Source organism: Hippichthys cyanospilos, chromosome 22, assembly GCF_059441005.1.
Source record: "Hippichthys cyanospilos isolate Australia breed blue-spotted pipefish chromosome 22, RoL_Hcya_1.0, whole genome shotgun sequence".
In the NCBI taxonomy this organism is placed as follows: domain Eukaryota; kingdom Metazoa; phylum Chordata; class Actinopteri; order Syngnathiformes; family Syngnathidae; genus Hippichthys; species Hippichthys cyanospilos.
Genome location: NC_142390.1, coordinates 6,921,511 through 6,942,784, shown reverse-complemented (window position 1 = coordinate 6,942,784; position 21,274 = coordinate 6,921,511). Strand labels below are relative to the sequence as shown.

The 21,274-nt window shown below is 42.8% G+C and overlaps 2 protein-coding genes across 7 annotated transcripts; both read left to right on the top strand.

Moving 5' to 3' along the window:
- Window positions 1-449: 449 nt before the first annotated feature.
- On the top strand, window positions 450-6,895 carry LOC148405687 (sodium- and chloride-dependent GABA transporter 2-like). Its single transcript, XM_088405977.1, has 15 exons — window positions 450-585; window positions 659-853; window positions 1,318-1,452; window positions 2,158-2,298; window positions 2,398-2,485; window positions 2,562-2,694; window positions 2,794-2,928; window positions 4,108-4,211; window positions 4,278-4,402; window positions 5,288-5,400; window positions 5,471-5,608; window positions 5,750-5,852; window positions 5,934-6,034; window positions 6,128-6,298; window positions 6,387-6,895. The coding sequence occupies exons 1-15, from the start codon at window positions 579-581 to the stop codon at window positions 6,534-6,536; spliced, it is 1,839 nt and encodes a 612-aa protein (XP_088262103.1). The 5' UTR covers window positions 450-578; the 3' UTR covers window positions 6,537-6,895.
- A 910-nt stretch (window positions 6,896-7,805) lies between these two features.
- On the top strand, window positions 7,806-21,226 carry usp15 (ubiquitin specific peptidase 15). 6 transcript variants are annotated; one of them, XM_088405973.1, is made up of 22 exons: window positions 7,806-7,910; window positions 8,924-9,051; window positions 9,318-9,448; window positions 10,799-10,925; window positions 11,122-11,267; window positions 11,554-11,615; window positions 11,934-12,023; window positions 14,694-14,841; window positions 14,986-15,159; window positions 15,250-15,408; window positions 15,809-16,033; window positions 16,120-16,203; window positions 16,876-16,970; window positions 17,060-17,248; window positions 17,389-17,507; window positions 17,611-17,895; window positions 17,972-18,042; window positions 18,114-18,229; window positions 18,516-18,665; window positions 18,773-18,876; window positions 19,055-19,143; window positions 19,505-21,226. In XM_088405973.1, exons 1-22 carry the CDS (start codon window positions 7,822-7,824, stop codon window positions 19,808-19,810), a joined length of 3,087 nt encoding a protein of 1,028 aa, XP_088262099.1. In that variant the 5' UTR covers window positions 7,806-7,821; the 3' UTR covers window positions 19,811-21,226. The 6 variants fall into 6 exon arrangements, 5 of the variants coding, with proteins under 5 accessions (XP_088262099.1, XP_088262101.1, XP_088262098.1 ...); XR_015864122.1 differs by having other exon boundaries at window positions 14,986-15,408; window positions 18,773-18,928; window positions 19,505-19,653; XM_088405975.1 differs by lacking the exon at window positions 11,934-12,023.
- Window positions 21,227-21,274: the final 48 nt, after the last annotated feature.

Below are 21,274 nucleotides of genomic sequence, written 5' to 3'. Positions count from 1 at the left end.
TGCTCTTAATTTGAAAAAAGATTAGTACCATTCCTGTTGCGTCATTCTAGAGCATTAAATTATAATTGCAGGCACGCTGTTCAAATTTTACATAAAATTGTGCCCAGGGGTGTTTGAGATCTGCTGATTCAGAGCAAAGACAGGGAACTGGTCATGTCTGAATAGAATTTGATCTGTCTTTAGAATAGAGCGTTTGAGTCTGTTAATTTACATTATATTTATTAATTTCACACCACAGCAAACAATATGGCAGAGAAGTTATAATGGAGTCACAGTTCCATGAAATAAAACATGTGTCAGTCCAAGCCAATTTGTTTTCAATATCGAATGATGCACACAACTCAGGTGGTCTCCTAAGTCCGGCCCTATTAATTCGACTGTCAAGTGTAAGGGATGCACTTTGCTCTTGAGTGGCCACATGACAGCGAAGACAGTGGAGGCTGGCCTAAGTTTAGCGTTTCAAGCCCCCGCCTCCTCCTCTCCCCCCACTCTGTTCTTAAATTCTAAAGCTTGAGCCTTTACTGGTCAACCACCTGCGGCAAGCACAAGCGTGAGGCACATCGCAAGGGACAAGTGCGATGACAGGTAAGCTCCCCGACGCCCAGTTACTTCTTTTTCATGAATGAAAGCCAAAATACTTTTGACTCGGACCCTTTAGGTGACGCTTCCAAGGTGGGCCTCCAGAATGGCGCCGCCGTCCAGCCACGGGAGCCGCCGCCCCCTTCGGAGGTCAAGATGGAGGAGAGGGGCCAGTGGAGCAACAAAGTGGAATTCATCCTGTCCGTTGCCGGGTCCATCATCGGCCTGGGCAACATGTGGCGCTTCCCGTACCTCTGCTACAAGAACGGAGGAGGTGAGGAATCAAACCTAGGAACATGTAAATTTTCCTAGCCCGATGTTTTGTTATCACATGCAGACGAAGACTGTCAAAACAATGGTTGTTTACGACCCCTGCTGTTTGGTTGAGATGTAAATGAGGTCCTTTCTTCTTGGCATGCAATGTCTTTTAAAGAGATAAGTTTCACCTTTTTTTTTTTTTTTCGGGTGGAGGGGGTGTCTTGAAACAGCGTGTCCTAACTCTCACTGTGACTCCGCGGGGTGGCGGGGTCAAAGGTCAGGACCTCGCAGGGTCACACAGCTGTTGTTGCTCCTCGCTCGCAACAGCTGTCCCCGCGGAGAGGCGGAAATGTGAGCGCGCCGCCAAACATCTCGGGCCACCCATTAAGGAGAAAGGAGACCCTTCCAGCTTAACTTTCACTTAAAAGCTCTAAAACGGAACCCCAAAATACATGAGTGTCTGCTTTCTCCGCTCCTTAGGTGCCTTCCTCATCCCATACCTTATTTTCCTTTTTGCCTGCGGAGTTCCCGTCTTCTTTCTGGAGACGGCCCTGGGCCAGTTCACCAGCGAGGGAGGCATCACATGCTGGAGAAAAATCAGTCCCTTGTTTGAAGGTAGATACTGTATGCTACATTGAGAAATTAAAAAAAAAAAAAATTCTTGTGATGTCAGTTTTTAAAACAGGGTAAAGCAGCATTTAGTTGCACCTAATTTGAATAACAAGTGAAGTATAAATGCTTTGATATCCAGGTAAAGAACACCCCCATCCCCCCAATGCATTTGATGAAGAAGTTCTTTTAGGCGTTTTGTAGCCCCGGGGTGTCAATTCGGCCCGATTTGGGCCATTATTCTAGAAACATCTAACAAAAAGCATGACATATAAAACACTATAAGGCGAAAAATTACTATAGAACGTCAAAATACATTGAGATTCAAAACCACACCAAGTGTTCGTTCCTAAATGCTTGCAAATGGAATACATATGATGACAAAGTTTTACCACTCAGCTAAAATCACTGTCATTTTAGGGAGTTTTACTTTATTGATTTCCTAAACTCTTTGTAATTGTCTATTAACAGTCCATGTGCATTCTCTTTCTCATTTTAATAAGCTGCCATAAACTCATTTTGAATGAACAAATATATAATAAGAATAAAAATAGAAAAAATAATTAAAAAATGAGTAATATTAATATGTATACAGGTATAAAATATTATATATATATATATATATATATATATATATATATATATATATATATATATATTTTTTTTTTTTTTTTTTTTTTTCATTTTTTAATGGATATACGTATTCTTCAGGTCTTGGCTATGGCACACAAGTGATCGTGACCCTGTTGAACTTCTACTACATCGTGGTCTTGGCTTGGGGGATGTTCTATCTGTCATTCTCCTTCTCCTGGGATCTTCCTTGGTCTTCCTGCAATAACTCGTGGAACACAGGTAAAACGATGATCTCATTGTGTTCCAACAATGAATCTGACATCCGATGAAAAAGGCATGTTTTAATTTCTATCCCTTTATTTACATTGTATTGTCCAGAGAACTGCGTGGAGTTTCAGAGGAGAAACACCTCCATCAACCAAACCATTTCCTCCAATGCCACTTCTCCGGTTATGGAATTCTGGGAGTAAGTTGTCAAGTTGCGACAGGCAACCTGTGCTGAGTGACGGTTCTAGAGTTCACTTCCCTTTCTGTCTCGGTAGGAGGCGAGCGCTGAGGATCTCGCCGGGCATCGATCACATGGGCTCACTCAACTGGGATTTGGCCCTGTGTCTCTTCATTGCCTGGGTCATGTGTTACTTCTGCATCTGGAAGGGGGTTAAATCCACAGGAAAGGTAGGTGGCAAGTGTGTCTCGTTTTTGAGCAATATGTAGACACACAGTCGCAATTAGTCTTGATTTTATACTGAATTTGTATTTTTTGCGGACATTTAGGTGGTTTACTTCACCGCAACCTTTCCCTATCTGATGCTGATTGTGCTGCTGGTGAGAGGACTCACCCTACCTGGTGCAGGGATCGGGATTCAGTTTTACCTCTACCCTGATTTGGGACGTCTGGCAGACCCACAGGTACTAAAATCCCACATTTGATCTACATACATTAAAGTGACGGGAATAAAAACAGCACAATTGGATAAAAGGTTTGTTTTACATCATAGTAATTCACAAATCCATAAGAACATTCATGACTGATCTATGCAATTTTGAAGATTCAAAGATTAGGTACAGCCATTCATTATTGACATCGCTACTTTATAGAATACATAGACCCATATAAATATATGCATTCACATACCTACATATTTATAAAATGAAGTGTCCACATCTTTATAGTTGTCATTTATGTTAGTTTAAAACACATTGTAAATTGTTTTTCAGTAATGCTCGTTTTTATGTTCTCATCCAATTTTAACTCCGTAATTTTACAGTACAGAAATGCTAAAGGAAAAATACCCATGTGAGTACTCAAAAGGGTTTCTGCAGGTATCATCAAATCGAACTTATTGCTTCAATGCAGGAACAGTATGTTTTTCTGTACAAATTAAGAGCAAATTAAATGGAACATAAAATAACTTATTTTTGGTGACTCCTTTGCAAAACAATGCACCATTGATTACAAAATTCCTGGGGGAACCACAAATCAAACAACATCATTGGAGTTGCTTAGAAATACCACCACAAATGTATTTCTAAAGTAAATCAAATAAATAAATAAATAAACAGACGTCACAGCACTGGTTCAAATCCATTGTTGAATAAAAGCTTTAGAACCACTAGAATAAAGGAAAACATGGGTTTGGGCCACCCTATTGGTCAATGATGATATATAAATGTTTTGTGTCAATATTACGCATGAGTACAAAATCTCAAATGAGAGCCTTTTGGTGTTGTGCCCCCTGCTGGTGAGGGTGCACCAGATGCAGGTTCCCCGTGGTTCTTTGCTAGAGGAGCCTGCTGCGTCCATCTGATGAGGACGAAATTCTGGGCCAGGATAACACTGCGACTGTAAACAGGAGAGCAAGCTGCAGACAGGACTCCAAATTTTGCCTGTTTAGAAATCAAAGTTCAAGGAAACTCCTATATTTTGGTTTCGAAATTTACAAGGAAATAAGTCAGATGCTTCACATGATCTCACTGCAATAGTCAATGATTACGAAAGGGAATTCTCTGAATTTTATGAACTTTGCTTGCCCCTTGCTTTTGTATGCTTTGTCTACTTTCACATTGATACCCATCCTCACTTTGAAGGTATGGATGGATGCTGGGACCCAAATCTTCTTCTCCTATGCTATTTGCTTAGGCTCTTTGACAGCTCTCGGCAGCTATAACAAATACAACAACAACTGCTACAGGTGAGATTTTTCCAATTAATTCTGAACATCTGGTATGCAAAAGTAACTAAAGCGTATCTGTTGCAGAGATTGCCTGGCGTTGTGCTTTCTGAACAGTGGCACCAGTTTTGTTGCCGGATTTGCAATCTTCTCCATTCTGGGCTTCATGTCTTATGAGCAGAATGTTCCCATCTCAGAGGTAGCTGAATCTGGTGAGGATGGATCGTATTACAATGAATCCCCTGATTAGCACAACTCACCTGCGGTAGGTGAAAGTCCATGATAGAGAGACCAGTACTTTACATAGGGGAAAAAAAAAACATCCCCTTACTTGACTGTTGTCAGGTAAATTAGACCAAGAGTAACAGCAGATCATTAAGTTAATGTATTAATCAATACATCAATATTAGGTGATTTATAATTACTTTTATCAATTTTTATTCCTAAGTAAATACACAAAATTGATCAAAACACACTTTTTAAATACGTATTTAGTAATTTTCATGGGTAAAACATTCATATTTGTCAATTTGATTATTATTTTTTTGTTCATGTTCAATTAATACTTTTAAAAACACATTTTCCATCACGTGTCATCAGGGCTGCTGTAACAACCAATCACGGCTCAGTTCAATCTCACATGACCAAACCCAGAATACAAGCGGGCCGTGATTGGCTGGTACCTGAGCCTTCAATACAATTGATTTCGTTTTTGTGTTTTTAAAGGGAAAATCAATTTACTTAGTAGTTTTAAGGAGTAAAAATCTAAAATATATTTTGACCATAATTAATCTGATTGATTTTTCATGGACAGTGAATCTTTAAAAACGCATTTTGCTAAAATGTTATCGCCTGTACGTTATGACCAATCACAGCTCATCTGTTGGTCTATGACATTCACAATCTGAGCTGTGATTGGGCAATACCTGAGTCTTGACAGCAAGTTAGTAAATGTGTTTTTAAATGTACGTACTAATTGTACATGAAAAATAATTTAGTCGGCAAATGAATTAGACAAAATAATACATTTTACTACTAAAAATGGGGACTATCCTTCTGGCGTACTCTCCGTGATATTTGTCTGTTGTCCATTACAGGCCCTGGTTTAGCCTTCATTGCTTACCCACGTGCTGTGTCCATGATGCCTTTCTCGCCCTTGTGGGCTGCCCTCTTCTTCATCATGATTGTTTTCCTTGGGTTAGACAGTCAGGTGAGGTGATAAGACGCTGCCCCGTAAATGAATGAATAACAGTAATGAATTCAGTGACCCTGTTTTTTAGTTTGTGTGCGTGGAAAGCCTCGTGACAGCCATTGTCGACATGTACCCCGCGACCTTCCGCCGTAAAAACCGCCGAGAGCTTTTCCTGCTTGTTTTGGTCTTCCTCTCCTTCCTTGTGGGCCTCATCATGCTTATGGAGGTAGCCCGCCCACCCACTTTTTTAAGCACGCCAATAATATTGCAATATCAATTTAGCAATAGAATCTAATGAAAGGAAATGATCCTGAACACAACTTACATGAGACCAAAATGATGGCAACATTTGTCTTGTTTCCTACAGGGTGGCATGTATGTCTTTCAGCTGTTTGATTACTACGCTGCTAGCGGCATGTGTCTTCTTTTTATGGGCCTCTTTGAGACCGTCTGCATTGCGTGGGTCTATGGTAAATTCCATCCAATGAAAAGAGTCTTGGGATTTCAACCCCCCCCCCTCCCTAAATTAAAAACAAAATGCGTTTCTACAGGTGCGGACCGCTTTTATGACAACATTGAAGACATGATTGGCTACCGTCCTGGGCCTTACATCAAGTACTGCTGGATGTTCTTCACCCCAGCCACGTGTATTGTGAGTTGCAACCATATGGGAAAAAATATGCTTTTCTGCACACTTGAACTGAATTAGTGGTAGCTTATGAGTTTTATTAATTGTATCCCCCAGGGCACTTTTGCCTTTTCCCTCATTAAATACACTCCCCTAAAATACAACAATGAGTATGTGTATCCATGGTGGGGTTATGCGATTGGCTGGCTGCTGGCTCTCTCCTCCATGGTCTGCATCCCCATGTGGATGGCGTATAAGATCAGCACCACACAGGGAACAATCCGGGAGGTAATGCATGGTGTTTTCTTGAATTTATTACAATATGTACGCAGAAGCAGTTCTCAAACACAAGAACCCATTTTATGTTTTCTTAAAGCGCATCCAGGTTCTCATCACGCCATCTGAGGACTTGCCCAAAACAAAGAGAGAGCAAGAGAGGTTGCTTGCAATTTTTGCTCCAGAGGAAGACACCAGCAGGAATAAAAATGGCTACCATCCTGTGTTGGAGCAAGATTCAAACTTATGAGGCACCTGTGGAGCTACGCAGTTGGATTTTGGGTCGATTTTAAGAGCCGACTAGAATTAAAGACAGCACAATCACTAATAGCGCTCTTGTGAATGCAGCCAACTCTCTGTAGCCAATAGCTCCATGTGGCTCCAAAACCCTTTTTGTATCATAATATTGTACTATCATAAGTGATTTTACTGTTATTTCAGAGTATGCAATTTTATTTTATGAAATTTGATGGAAATATGCAATGTCAACAAAATTACTGTGCTCATTGTTATATCACTCATATGTCCATGTAGTCTCTTATTTTATAATGTAACAATTTTGTCTGTACAAAGAAAAGTCTCTTTTTAAATAAACATGTAAAATCCCTAGCTTTGTCTTTTTTAATCATCTGGACACATTTAACTTTTTTAAAGGGACTAGAACTAAACTACTAACTTTTTTTCTTTTTTTTTTTAAACAGCTACTGGTCTTAACACAAAATCCACCTGTTTGATTTCGCCCATCTTAGAGGGCGGCCATTTTGCCACTTGCTGTTGACCAAAAATGTCATTGTAGTTGCTCAGGTAACAACCAATCATGGGACACCTGTTTTCTGAGTTTGGTCATGTGACATTTTCAAACTGAGAACTGATTGGTCGTTACCTGAGCTCTGAGACTCCACGTCATTTTCAGTTGACAGCAAAGGGAAAAATGGCTACCTCCTCCTGACCATGATGGTTGAAGAACGGGTGGATTTCGCTGCTTAATTCAGTTTCCATCATAGAACATATTAATGTAAAATAAGAAAAAAATCGAATTGACTTTAGTTGTCACAAGCTACTTTTGCATAAAATATATAGAGGAAGTAATACTGGAAGACATTTCAGAACAGTTCTGAATTTTAGGGAAATAAAAACAATTTGACAACAGAGTGCATTCATGCTTATTACATACGCCTTAATTTTAATGTAAGAATCCAGAAAGTTTGCCTATATTTGAAAAAATAACAAGGGAAAGGATGCAGATGTAAAACATTGTGAACAGACACACTTATAACAAACATTCTTAACAAATCTGCAATTCTATATTTGTAACGAGCGTGAAATGACTCATGAGTAAAAACATTACAACATAAACACTTGTCATAATTTTAAAAAAGAAATGACACAAGCTCGGCTATGACGTCGGCGCTTTTGGAAAGATGCCGTTACTCTTCCCTGATTGGCTGCAAATGATTGCGTCACTGTAGCGTACCTCAGGAACGCCTCCACAGCGTTTCCCCCCCCGTCATGCACCGCGGCATGACTGAGGAAAGATGGCGGAAGGAGGAGCGGCCGAACTGGAAACCGACAGAGGAGAGATCGCGGCACTAATGAAAACGCCCCTAAAAAAGGGCGACACTTGGTAAGAGCTGGCTTCTAGTTATTTTCAAAGCGCTATCTGCGCGCCGCTGGGCTCGGCCGTGCCTGTCGACGTCGAAATGGAGGAGAAAAGTGGCGAATGCGGGGCCGTGTTGACAGTTAGCAGTTAGCTTAAGGTTAGCTGTCAGCTTCATGTATGTCAACTACCCTTAGCTGACTTGCTGACATTTAACTTGCGTCTTTCGCGAGTTTCTCTCTCTGTCCGTCCCAGCGTAGTTAACTGCTTTTTAATTCATGACATGACTGTGCGACGCCCGGTTTATTGATTTTGATGTGGCCAAGCTAATGGCTAATACCGAAGCTGTCACTGGGTTCGTCTGTCGAATTGTTTAGGGCGGAGTCGGAAAAAAGAACACCTGTTAAAAATCACTGAGCCAGCTGGCTACGTTTTGAGCAAACTCCTCTCAACTCGCTATTAAATACAAAGTTTAGTGAAGTATGGTAAAGATATGCCTAAAATCAAAAGGTCTTGCTAAAAACAATTTGTTATTTGCATGTTCAAACCTGAACAATTTGGTTATAATAACTTTTCCCGCCCCTCGACCTCGTTTTATTACCTCATTTTCAAAATATGCCTTTCCCAAGTTGATTATGCCACATAGATGATGCATACCATCATCTACTTGAAGTCTAAAGCTTTTGTATTTTAGTACAAGAATAGTTGAGTGTTTACTACTGCATCTTCAAATAGCCTTTGCTGAAATGATAACCACTCGGAGCTGGCCACTTTCAGATGATAATATCAAAGTTGAGATGTGGGAAAATTTCATCCCCAATATATTTGGCTTATCTTGAATTGAACCACCAAAACAATAAAATCAGTTTTGGCAACAGAAAATGAACAAAGTGGCTTCCTGCAAGAGACTATATTGTTTACCTCTGAAAAAGTTAGGTTGCCTTTCTGGTGCAGACATCTAACCTTCCATGTTTAAAGCATGTCTAAAATAGACAAACTTTGTATTCGTATTCATTTATTTACTACTGTCATCATTGCAGGTACCTAGTAGCCACTCACTGGTTCAAACAGTGGAAGAAATATGTGGGATTTGATAGTTGGGACAATTATCAAATGGGTGACCAGAACATCTACCCTGGACCTGTTGACAACGCCGGTCTTCTCCGTGGTAAGTTGGTCGCCTGCATCCTTAGACACTGAATTAACGACCTAAGAATTAGAATAGTTCTGGCAGCTCGCAACAAACAGCTCAGAGAAACACAAACAGCATTGTTAACCGGCTCTTTTTTTGCAAGGTTCATAGAATTCTCTGTGGCATACCTTCTTCTTTGTGTTTTGCGTTCATTGTGGGGTTGCTTTGTATCCCCCATGTTTGTTGTGTTCATCGGGCCTTTTTGCATACCTGTCTCTCATTCACTGACTCCTGACCTCTAGATGGGGATGCTCTGGCAATCAAGGAGCATCTCATTGATGAGCTGGACTACATTTTAGTCCCTACAGACGGCTGGAATAAGCTGGTCAGCTGGTACGGGCTAAAGGAGGGCCAAGAGCCGATTGCACGTGAGGTATGACTTGGCGGAATTGTGTTCAACTGTTGAGAAATAATATCCCCCTCTTGAGAGTATACAGAATTGTGCACGTTATCTAGTAAATCAAATGACCTGACTGCAGTCTTGTTTATTGTCCTCTTAAAACAAAAGTGCTGCGATGATACTATTATTTTATTTATGGGACCAATGGCAGTTGTTTACTAGTTTATGTCGGTCGAATTAACAACTTTGCTATTGTCAGACGCCACCTGTACATTTAGCTAGTCACGCTATCATGGCTGCCTATGTGTTCTCCTCCCCTCTCTTCCTTCCCTCGTCTATTGCCCCACCCACTTTGCCATGTATGCGCTGGAACGTATCGGGTGGCCGAAGGGTTTCTATTTTCAGGCACCGTTCTGGATGACTGAAAAGCTACATGGAGCGAGCTACGAGGCACAGCATGCAGGAGGTTCATCACGCTTTTTAATTCATCTCGTGCGTCTTCCGTGGTGTCACCATCCCGGTTTTCGTGTTTTAGGGGGTAGGGGTCACACACAGACTCCAGTTGTTCATTCTCTCGCGAGTGCCGGCGGCTTGATTGTCCTTGCTTTATCTTAAGCGCAGCGAGGCCCGCTGAGGTCATACTGAGTACGGGTGGCGTCACCGGGGAAGGGAGGTGGGAGGGATGAAAGCTTTTGGCTCGGCGGTGATTTGAGGAATTCTTCTAAACAGTGATTTTTTTTTTTTTTTTTTCTCCTCCAAGCTCACGGACAGTCTAATATCGGGCCAGCTGAGAGTCTGAATATTTGGTGTAGGGACCAGAGGGTTGGGGGTGGATATGAACTGGCGTGCACGGCTGTTGAAATTCTGCTAGACATTTGTTGAATTGGTACTTTGGGAATATGACTTTAAGTGCATATGGGTGTGTGTGTATCGTAGTTGTGTAGTGTTGAAATAAATAGGCTAGGACCCCTCAGCTGTTTCCACAAGGTGCTGCTAATTTAGGCCTGTGCTTCAGTCAGCCGAGTGGTAGCCATGACACAAGCTGTTACCTAAGAGAAATACCTTCAGAACATTAACTGTCAATGTCAAGCTCACACAACATGCATTCAAATATTCTCAACCCTTGAGCCTTAAAAGCTGAACCGTGATTGGTTGTTAACTTAGCTCTGAGAAACCGAGGTCACGCCCACCGAGGTGATTAAAAATAGGTGGATTTTGCTGCTTAATTCATATGTTCCACAACATTATTCAGAATGCCCTGTGTGGCCTAGTGGGGCTGCGTATAATATATTAGTGTAATAAAAATGTATATGTTAAGTTTGGCTTGGGTTCCTCTTCAAAGTTTGCTTATAGTAATTGTCCTGTGTCATATATCTTTGCAAGGTGGTGGAGCAAGGTATGTTTGTGAAACACTACAAGGTGGAGGTGTACCTTACTGAGCTGAAGTTATGTGAGGATAGCAACATGGACAACGTGATCATCAGGCGCTTTAGCAAGGCCGACACGATCGGTAAGTCACAAAGAAAAAACATCCACCTACAACTTAGTTTCAACCGCTCGGATATAATACAGTAGTCGATTAATACAGTAATCGAGGAAGTGTTGCATCTCTATGATATACAGAAAAAAAATCAGGTGCAAAGCCAGTTAGATGCAAAAACTGCCTATTAACTTCCTTTTAAATAATTTGCTCTGCTTTATTGCAGACCTAATAGAAAAGGAAATGCGAAAACTCTTCAGCATCCCTGATGAGAAGGAAACAAGACTTTGGAACCGGTACATGACCAACACCTTTGAACCTCTCAACAAGCCCGACAGCACGATCCAAGATGCTGGCCTCTACCAAGGACAGGTACTGACCTTTTTTGCTCATTACGCACAAATATTTGTCATTTGTCAGCGTGAAGTGTATTTTAGGCCTCACAACAATTTGGTTTGAATTTTGTAGCATTGTAAAAGTATGGAGATGTATGCGAATTGTAATCACCCTTGTCAGCTAGCCCGCCCTGCATTTGCATTGACGTCCAACTGAAAGTTTTTGTTGTAGAATGATAGAATATGACAAATGTTCATTCTTCAGACATCTTTTCCCTCCCCTTCCATTGTCTCAGCATTGTTTATTGCGACGTGTCTTGCAGGTTCTCGTAATAGAGCAGAAGAATGAAGATGGCTCCTGGCCCCGAGGATCAGACGCATCCAAGTAAGAGCAATACTGGCTTCTATTTCTGCTTGCGGACCCAAAGGAAGAACTTAAATTAGTTTACATAGTATAATCAGCACTGAGATTGCAGTTTACTGTAAGGCATGATAGAATCCCAACTAGATTAGGTACTTTATACGATCTTCTAGTCCCTCTAGCTCCTCACTCATTCTCTTCCTATGACCTGTTCTGCTTAATTTGTCATTGCTGACACCTACCCACTTCATTTTGATTCATTTAAGTTTTATTTCTCCGGCACCTTTCTGCGGCTTTGTTTCCCGTCCGCTAACTCATGATCTATTCTGTATCTTTTTGAAGGTCATCTGGTGCTTCCAATCTCTCTGCTTTGCCAAAGATCTCTTCTTCATCTCTCACAAACAATCATAACAGCAGCTTCAACAGCAGGAAGTAAGAATTAGTCATAGCGTAAGGGGCAGACGTGTGGCTGTCCACAGCCAGAGATGATCATTTTTGCAAAATTAATACCCAAATTCTAATCTTCCTCAAGTTGCGCCTATCTCTGGCTATGGATTCGGGGCTGAAAGAAAATGGCCAACGATGCAGTTTCAATTGTGGGAGGTGACGGAACAGCAAAATGTTATTGATTTCTTTGGAATCTCCTGGCAGCAGTGCTCTCAGCGAGCGGCCTCCCGGCAGCTTTGTCATCATTACATCAGTGACAGTTAATAGCCTGCATCCAGCGTGATACAATCTTGATTTCGCCAATGTGCATTTACTCGCACGTATGTAGTTTGTGGGCGCAGCCTTTGACTATAAGCCCTTTTATTATTTCATTCATCCTCATGCCACTCAATATCACGATACATTACAGAGAGACACCTTGCTACTTATTCCAAGCAACAATCAACACAAACCTCCCTCAATATTAAAAAGCACGTGTCTTCCTAAACTGGGTTTTTGTTTCATAAAATGCATTACTAGTTCAGGGAGAAAGTACAATTTGTGGACAGCAAAGATTTACATTCATATGGAAAAGGTTTGGGCAACCCTGATCATTTCCAAGATTTTCCTTTATAAATTATTGCTTGAAATTTCGGTTAAATAGACCATATAGCAGACAAACACTGTGATATTTAGGAAGTGAAATTAAGTTTATTGAATTTACAGAGAGAGTGCAATAATTACTGATCAGGGGTGCACAAACTTTTTATAATGAATGTATGTAGCACTTTTTCAAATGACCCAAGGATGCATAATAACTCGAAGGGTTTGGTAAAATGTTCCGTATGTTCTGCTTGAAGGAAATGCAGAATGCAGGTTCAGAAAAGTTCAGATTGCTCTTGGGACAGGGGTATAATCAGGGTATAATAAGGAAATCTTATTCCACTATATTGATATATATATATATCCAATTTCCTTATTAGAACAGTACAGTTTTCTTTTGAAATCAGGAGCAATTTACGACGCCTTTACAAAATGTTGCATGTCTTTACAGTACTTTGCATGTCTTTACAGTACTATATTAAGTTCTTTATGGATGCGTGTTGTTAGTCGTCACATGCATTTGATAAATCAGACACGGAGGGCACAGGGGATACCAAAAGGCTGCAAGCTTTATGCCAAATGGGTTCATGTTTACATTTCACAACCATGCAGCATATTCATTGATATCAGTCATATCTTTTCTTGGCTTCTGAGTTTGAGAGTGTAGAGCTTCCTCGGGAGACGCTCTTCTCTAGCATCGTTGTTCCTTCTAAATTATGCATGTGTCCCTTTTTTGTCATACGTAATGGCATTACGTAATGCGCGTCCCCCCCTCCACTCTTCACTTTTGGTGGCAATGCTGTCATTTCTGCAACTCCTCACTATCCTGCACTCTTCTCTGCCAGTCAAGTGACCTTCAGAGTACTCTTTACCTACTTGTCCTCGTCACATATGGCCGAAGACCAGTGCCATAAAAGACACTTTCTTCAGGTTGTTGTTAATTTATTCAACCCGCTCTGCCCCTTTCCTTTAAAAGCCCTCATGAGACAACCACGGCATATCAAAGAGCATTACAGAAGCGGTGCCAAAGTGTGGCTTTGACCTCAGAGGGGAGTGAACGCAATAGATTGTAAGAACATGCATCAATGTGCATTTACAGGGGGAGTTAGGCTTGTGAATACTGCAGCCTCAGCTGGTTGCAGTTGATTGGCTTCTTCCTCCCTCCCCAACCCTCACTGCCTCGTACTGTCCGCCCCTCCTCCGCCCATCTTTTCGCGTTTGCTCGTTCTCTTTCTCTGTGCACCTCTAGCTTTGGTAGCGCTACACTTGAGCATCCTTGTCGCTGCTATAAATATCCGCCGGTAGCAGTAGATCAGCAGCAGCAGCAGGCAGGCCAGAGGGAGGTGCCGGAGACCGGACCATAGGATGGGATAGGACAGGTTGAGAGGATGATAACAAGTCTGGGGACTAGTTTGTTCTCAGCCAGGTAGAGGACAGAAGTGTTGTTTTGGAATTGTTTTCATTGCTGCTCCATGGTAGACTTTGGGAATAAATATTCAAAGTGGATTGTCAAAGGCTGATGCTGGATTCCCTTGAAGATTTGAGCTGAGAATGGAGCGGCACTTTCACCGGGCCCGAATATGCTTTCCCCGGACTTAACTCGCTCATTCAGTTTTATTTAGACATGTGGGCCAGGGTGGGGCTGAGATGTCATGCTCCTGTGTTGCTGGTGGTGCCTGAGGTCTGACGCGGTAGAGCTGGACAGCAGGAGGGTGGACCACCGCATGCTCAACTGTGAGACCAGCGCCTCCACCGCCATTACGGCCGTCTCCCTCGATCAGTGGGAGCCCCAAACCAGCAGCGCTGTCTCGCAACACTCGCATAGGTCTGCTTGTTGGGAGTGGGGGTTGTTTTAGTGCAGTGGTTCTCATATGGGGTACGAGTGCCCCTGGATTAGGGTTAGTTTAGTGTGTGTGTGTGTGTGTGTGTGTGTGTGTGTGTGTGTGTGTGTGTGTGTGTATATATATATATATATATATATATATATATATATATATATATATATGCATGCACACTGTATATTTAAATTGTGTTGCTTTAGACAACCAGACATGTTTCTTTTGTTTATTGTAGTGTGAAGAATTCAAGCTTCAGCCTCCCATCGTACCACTCCTACAGTAACAGCTACGACTACTCGGGGCAGAGTCAACAAAGTGAGCATACGGGCCTATGTGGATTGTCCAACCTTGGCAACACGTGCTTCATGAACTCGGCTGTGCAGGTAACAGCGCATCCCACAAGGACACACTTTAATTCGGCATATTGAAACCGGATGAGGCTCCAAAAAGGAGACCGGGACACTTGAAATGCAAATGAAGCCCATCCACTTAGTGATTATCTTTGTCCTTTCTCGTGTCCCTGTCAGTGTTTAAGTAATATTCCTCCCCTGACGGACTACTTTGTCAAAGACAAATACATGAGTGAGCTGAACAAGGATAACCCACTGGGCATGAAGGGAGAGATTGCCAGAGCCTACGCTGAGCTTATAAAGCAACTGTGGTCCTGCAAATACAGCTATGTTACACCAAGGCCTTTTAAGGTTCAACACCAACCCGCCAAAAACCAGCAACAAGCTTCCTTGTTTTCTTTGTGTTGTGAGTTACTCTGTGTTTTCGCAACCTCATTACAGACGCAAGTGGGCCGCTTTGCCCCTCAATTCTCAGGCTACCAGCAGCAAGATTCTCATGAGCTGCTTGCCTTTCTCCTGGACGGTCTTCACGAGGACTTGAACCGCATTAGGAAGAAGCCGTACATCCAGCTCAAAGATGCCAACGGTCGACCGGATAAGGTGGGCCCGCAAATAAAGTTTGAACAGTATTTGTAGTGGTATCTGTATTTCATCCCGCAACTCCAGCAGATAGATCATGTGCCGTAATCTGTTTTAAATTTGCATCACTAATGATAACTCGCATCTGTAGCCAATGTTACAGTTAATTTACTCCTAATTTGAAAGAAATAATACTCTACCTATCATGGCATTAAATTATATTTACTGATATCTGCAGAAACCTTTTTTTTATGTCACACACCCACTGAGGTTCCTTCACATATCCCCAAGCATACTTGTACCCCCATTAAAGAACTAATTGATTAATCTGATTTTGCGGATTAACAATCAATTGTAGTCACAAGGCATTCTTTATATATTGTTTAATAGGTGCACCTCTAAAATGATTATTTCTTTGCAGGTGGTGGCCGAGGAGGCTTGGGAGAACCACATCAAGAGGAACGACTCCATAATCGTGGACATCTTTCACGGCCTTTTTAAGTCCACTTTGGTGTGTCCTGTGTGCTCCAAGGTCTCTGTGACTTTTGATCCTTTCTGTTACTTGACGCTGCCGCTTCCCATGAAGAAGGAGCGCACACTGGAGGTTTATCTAGTCCGACTGGATCCTCTGGCCAAACCCACACAGGTAACCAGCCGCATCAGGAAAAGTATTCTCCACCCTCTCAGCATGGCTTTACATGTGTTTTGTTGTTGTTTTTATTTCTTTTTCAGTACAAACTGACAGTGCCAAAGGTGGGCTGCATCTCTGATCTGTGTACCTCCCTCTCCATTTTATCTGGGGTGCCTGCTGAGAAGGTACAGTTATTCCAATAACAAAGCTCCATCTCTTAAGAGCTGTCGTATTAAAACGCTGACCTTTCTCACCGCCGCACAGCCCAGTATAGACATTTAATCATTTAAAGTGTCCTTGATCATATAGACTCAGTCGCACATTAGATGGGTTTTTTTTTTTTTTTTTGTCCTTTTTGTCAGTGAACCAGAAAGGCTCTCAGTGGAGCACATATCTCTGCCAAGGATTCATCATCTTAATTTGGCACCAAAGTGCAAACCTTAGTGTACTTGTGGTATTGAGAAGAATACATGTACAGTATATGGTTTACCAATAAAAACAGCACCTAAACATGCTTTTTGTTTGGCTACTTGTAGTAGCTGCAAGTTTAAAACAGCTCTTGATAATGATTTGTCATAATTACAATTTCCCTTCTAAGCACCACAAGGTACATTTTAATAGCATACACTCTTTACATTCGCCTGAATTTTTGTTGAAGGAAAAAAACTGCCTTGTCATCTTGGTGTTATAAAAAGTGGAAGAAAGTCCTGGATCTGGACAAAAGTTCTAATAGATTCTGCCCTTGGGCCACTCCATGCAGTCTTTTTTTTTTTTTCTTCTTTTTTTTGCATAATGTTGCTGGCAAATAAATGACAGTGGACTTTTAAATCCCATTCCTAAATCTCAATCCTCCCCAGATGATTGTAACAGACATCTACGGCCACCGTTTCCACCGGATCTTTGCCACCAATGACAATCTCAGCAACATCATGGAGAGAGATGATATCTACGTGTGAGTGTTAAATGCTCGAACTTTGTAATATACCACTTAGGTTGTCTTTGCTCCACGAAGGTCAATTACGCAAAATGAACCCTCCGTAGGTTTGAGGTCGCAGTGAATCGAGTGGAGGACACAGACCACGTTGTGATTCCGGTGCACTTGAAAGAAAAGTACAAACAGACAGGGTACAATCAGACCAGCACACCGCTGTTTGGACAGCCTTTCCTCATCGCTGTGCCAAGGACGCTGAATGAGGACAAACTCTACAACATGCTACTACTACGCCTTGGGTGTGTTTATACGCCTTTGGGTTAAGTCTCACCGCATATTGTTAACATTTTCTCATTGCCTCTAAGCAAAGATCAAAAAAACAAACTTGTCAAGTTACTATGTTGTTGATGCTGTGAATGAAAGCGGTTTGTGTTTGCAGCCGCTTTGTGAGATCCACTGTAGTGGAAAATGAGGACGACTGTGAAGAGACACAGTCAACCAAACAGCACACTGTAAACGGCAATGCTACCAATGGCTTATTGGAAGAGGGCTCACCTAGTAAGTGATTTTTCACTGAAACACTTTACGTGTGTGTGTGTGTGTGTGTGTGTGTGTGTGTATATGTCAATGGCATTGAATGAGTTATTTTTCAAAACTTAAGGTGAGATGGAGACCGATGAGCAGGATGACGAGTCTAGTCAGGATCAAGAGCTGTCCTCGGAAAATGACAACAGCCAGTCCGAGGACTCTGTGGGCGCCGACAACGAGCTGGAAAACTGCGTGGTTGCCCCGCAGAACTCTAGTAAAGGCCAGCAGAGCAGCAGCGGGCACAGCAAAAAGAGACTTTTCACATTCCAGCTCAATAACATGGGAAAAACGGACTTCTTGCTCATTAAGGAGGACACCAGGCAGATCCGCTTCGATGAGGGACACTTGCGGCTCAATGGTAGGGCGTTGAATGTAGCGGGACTTTAATTAACATTCCCCTCGATTTCCCTTTTGAGTCTGTCATTCTCTTCCAGACCGGTCTTATCTCTCTTTGGATTGGGATCCCGAGATTAAGAAAAAGTACTTTGACGACACGGTTGTTGAGGTAAAGGCCGCATCTCGGATGGAACTCTTCTTTTATGTGAAGTCTTGCACACAAATGGGACTTTTCTCCAGGACTTTGAGAAGCATGAAAGCATGGAATACAAGCCCCAGAAAAAGGCCTACTTCAAGCTCAAAGACTGCATTGAGCTGTTCACCACAAAGGAGAAGCTGGGAGCCGAGGACCCATGGTAAACATTTGGTCAGGAGTGTCCATATGTGGCCCTCGAGGACCTAATGATTAGGTCGTCCTAATATCCTCACTGCTAAAGTACAGTTCATTTGTAATTAACTTTTAAGTTGAATGGGCCTGCATCCACTCTCTTAAGAACTGTTTAGTTTTCACTTTTTTATCTGGGAAAAAAATATTTCTGTAGAACTATTACATATACTCCAGCATATCTGACTCTAAAAGGTTTGTGATGCACTGAGCTGTGACAGCCGCTAGTCATTATGGCATGTGACACGTGTCCACAGGTACTGTCCCAACTGTAAGCAGCACCAGCAGGCCACAAAGAAGCTGGACCTGTGGTCCCTGCCGCCGGTTCTCGTCGTCCATTTGAAAAGGTTCTCCTACAGTCGCTACATGAGGGATAAACTAGACTCCCTTATCGACTTCCCGCTCAGGTACACAAAGAGAATAACCCGCACAACAACACGATTTGGGGACTAGCAAAAAATATTACTGTTTCTTGTTCTAGTCTGTTGACATTTTTGTAACGTTATCCCTGCAGTGACCTGGACATGTCAGAGTTTCTGATTAACCCCAACAGCGGACCGTGTCGTTACGACCTCATCGCGGTTTCCAACCACTACGGCGGCATGGGCGGAGGCCACTGTGAGTGTCGCTCCTTAAACAAGTCACGCTGTCATCACGCAGGTTATAAGATGTGCGCTTCACTCATGACACTTTGTTTCATTGTGAGGCATTCGCATCCAAATTCCAGCGCTTTAAGCACCTGTCGATCTTCTATCATTCCGGCATCTAATCGTGCGATAATCTGCTTCCCGCTCAGACACCGCCTACGCCAAGAACGCAAATGACGGAAAATGGTACAACTTTGATGACAGCAGCGTGTCGCCTGCCAACGAAGATCAAATAGTGGTGAGTGTTGACCAATGGCGTCCAATGGAACGTATTCAAAATGCAATGTTAAATGATCTTGATGAAATCCAAATATTGCCTGTACATGACGCATATATAAGTTGGATCTGCCACCTCAGTGAAAAATGTTAGCTCCGCAAAAGTGAAATGGAAGTTTTAAGTTACCACATCGTCCAACTAAATGATGCTTGTCGAACCAGGCCATTAAGTCCCATTTAAGCTGAGCACAGTCGATGTGTACTAATGTGCGCGCAGAGAAATCGCACGAAATCATGTTTGGATTTGATCCGTTTCGGAAGCGCAAAGGATGAAATGCACCTCAAAAGTTCCATCCTCATGGCTCCGTTGTGCTCATGTGCAGTCCAAAGCGGGCTACGTGCTCTTCTACCAGCGCCAGGATACCGTCAAAGGCACCGGCTACTTTGCGCTGGACCGCGAGAAAGAGGAGGATAAAGAGGAAGAGGAGGAGGGCGAGGAGGAAGACGAAGAGGACGAGGAGGAGGATGAAGTTGAGGACGACGAGGTGAACGACAGGAGACGCGGCGCCTCCTCGCTTCGGGGCGCCGCCGCGAGCGAGGACCTCAACGAGAACCGACGCGGTAAGAAGGACAGCGAGTCGGACGAAGAGGAGCCGCCCAGTCGAGATGTTACCATGAGCGCCAACTGACAGGCACGAGCAATAGAAGAGAGAGAGAGAGATCGGAATCTTTCCATCCAAAGCCATACGGACGCGCAGCATGGCAAGCGGGCGCCATCCGGCCCTCCCGGGCTGGCCATATGGAGCCAAAGTGGGCGTGGCCTTGGCAGTACGCCGCAACATCCGCGCCCTCCTCTGTGGCTGAATCACTGTTTGTTTCCTTGCGACCTCTGAATCACTGTTTGTTTCCTTGCGACCTGTTGCGTTTTTGTTTTGCAATTTGTGACTTCTCATGTGAGCGTTTTATATCCGAGAGAAAGTTCTGCTTTTTAGTCTTTAGTGAAGCACTGCACAGTCTGCGTTGTCATTCTGCGCTGAAGCGTTGTCAACTTGCACAATCATCAACCATCCACTTTGTTTTATTGTTTGTCCCCCCCCTCCACCCCCTTATTGCCAGACACTGCAGTTAATTAGCGATGAATGTGATTTGACTTTTCGTGCGCAGGAGGAATCTGCCTTCATTGGCGCAGACGATGCACAGCTCAAGTCTGGATGCTCATTAGAATTTTGTTCCTTTTAATTAAATGCCAAACTTTTTCAGAGCTTTAGTTTGCTGCTCTTGCTGTGACCTTGTTTTCATGTCCAGCCGGTGTCTTAAATAGCCCTCTATGCATTTCTGTGTGTCGGCGCCATCTTGTGTGTGTGCTCAGCCTTAACTCTTAATCTCACGCGCTCCCTTTGCCCGCTTTTGCATGGCCCCTTTAATACGCACTCGAATGTCAACATGATTTAAAAAGCTCGGCTTGTCATATCACAGCCACTTACTGTAGTTGGAGGAATGTATACGCACTGACCACATGTACGTGATTGCCTCAGCCCCCCCTCCCCCCTCCTCCTCAATAGGGCCACGTTTGGTTTTTGTTTGTGCCAGATTCTCACCTTGCTTTGACTGACTGTTCCTCGCCAAGAGGGGGTGACATGCGTATTGTGGTGCTTTTGGGGAAAGGAGGTTGAGCTTTGGAGTGATTTCAGATGGCAACCCTTTTGCAGCGTCCCATGCCTCTTGCCCCCCCTTCCCAAATGAGCAAGAACAAGACTGCTCCGATGGACTTATACTGTACTGTACATAAGAGTTCACTCTGTGAGTGCTTTTGATAAGTTTATTTATTTATATGTAAGCATTTAATAAGGAAACAGTATATTTAAAACCCTGGCAAGAGGGGAAAGGTTGGCAAGGGAGATGGTGAGGTGGTGTTGCCTGTTCTCTTGTCAGGGAGGGAATTCTTTTCTAAATAAAAGGACTTTTGTACAAAAGAAAAAAAATCAGGCATCCTTGCATGATAAGGGGTTACCAGGTTTAGCTGCACTTGAGTTCACTTGGGTTTACATTTGAAATGTGCATGTGTATTTATACACAATCTTCAATAAAGTTGTGTCAAGGTTTTAGCTTGTTGCCTTAATTCCTGTAGTTGGCTTTGTAACAAGAAATTGAGA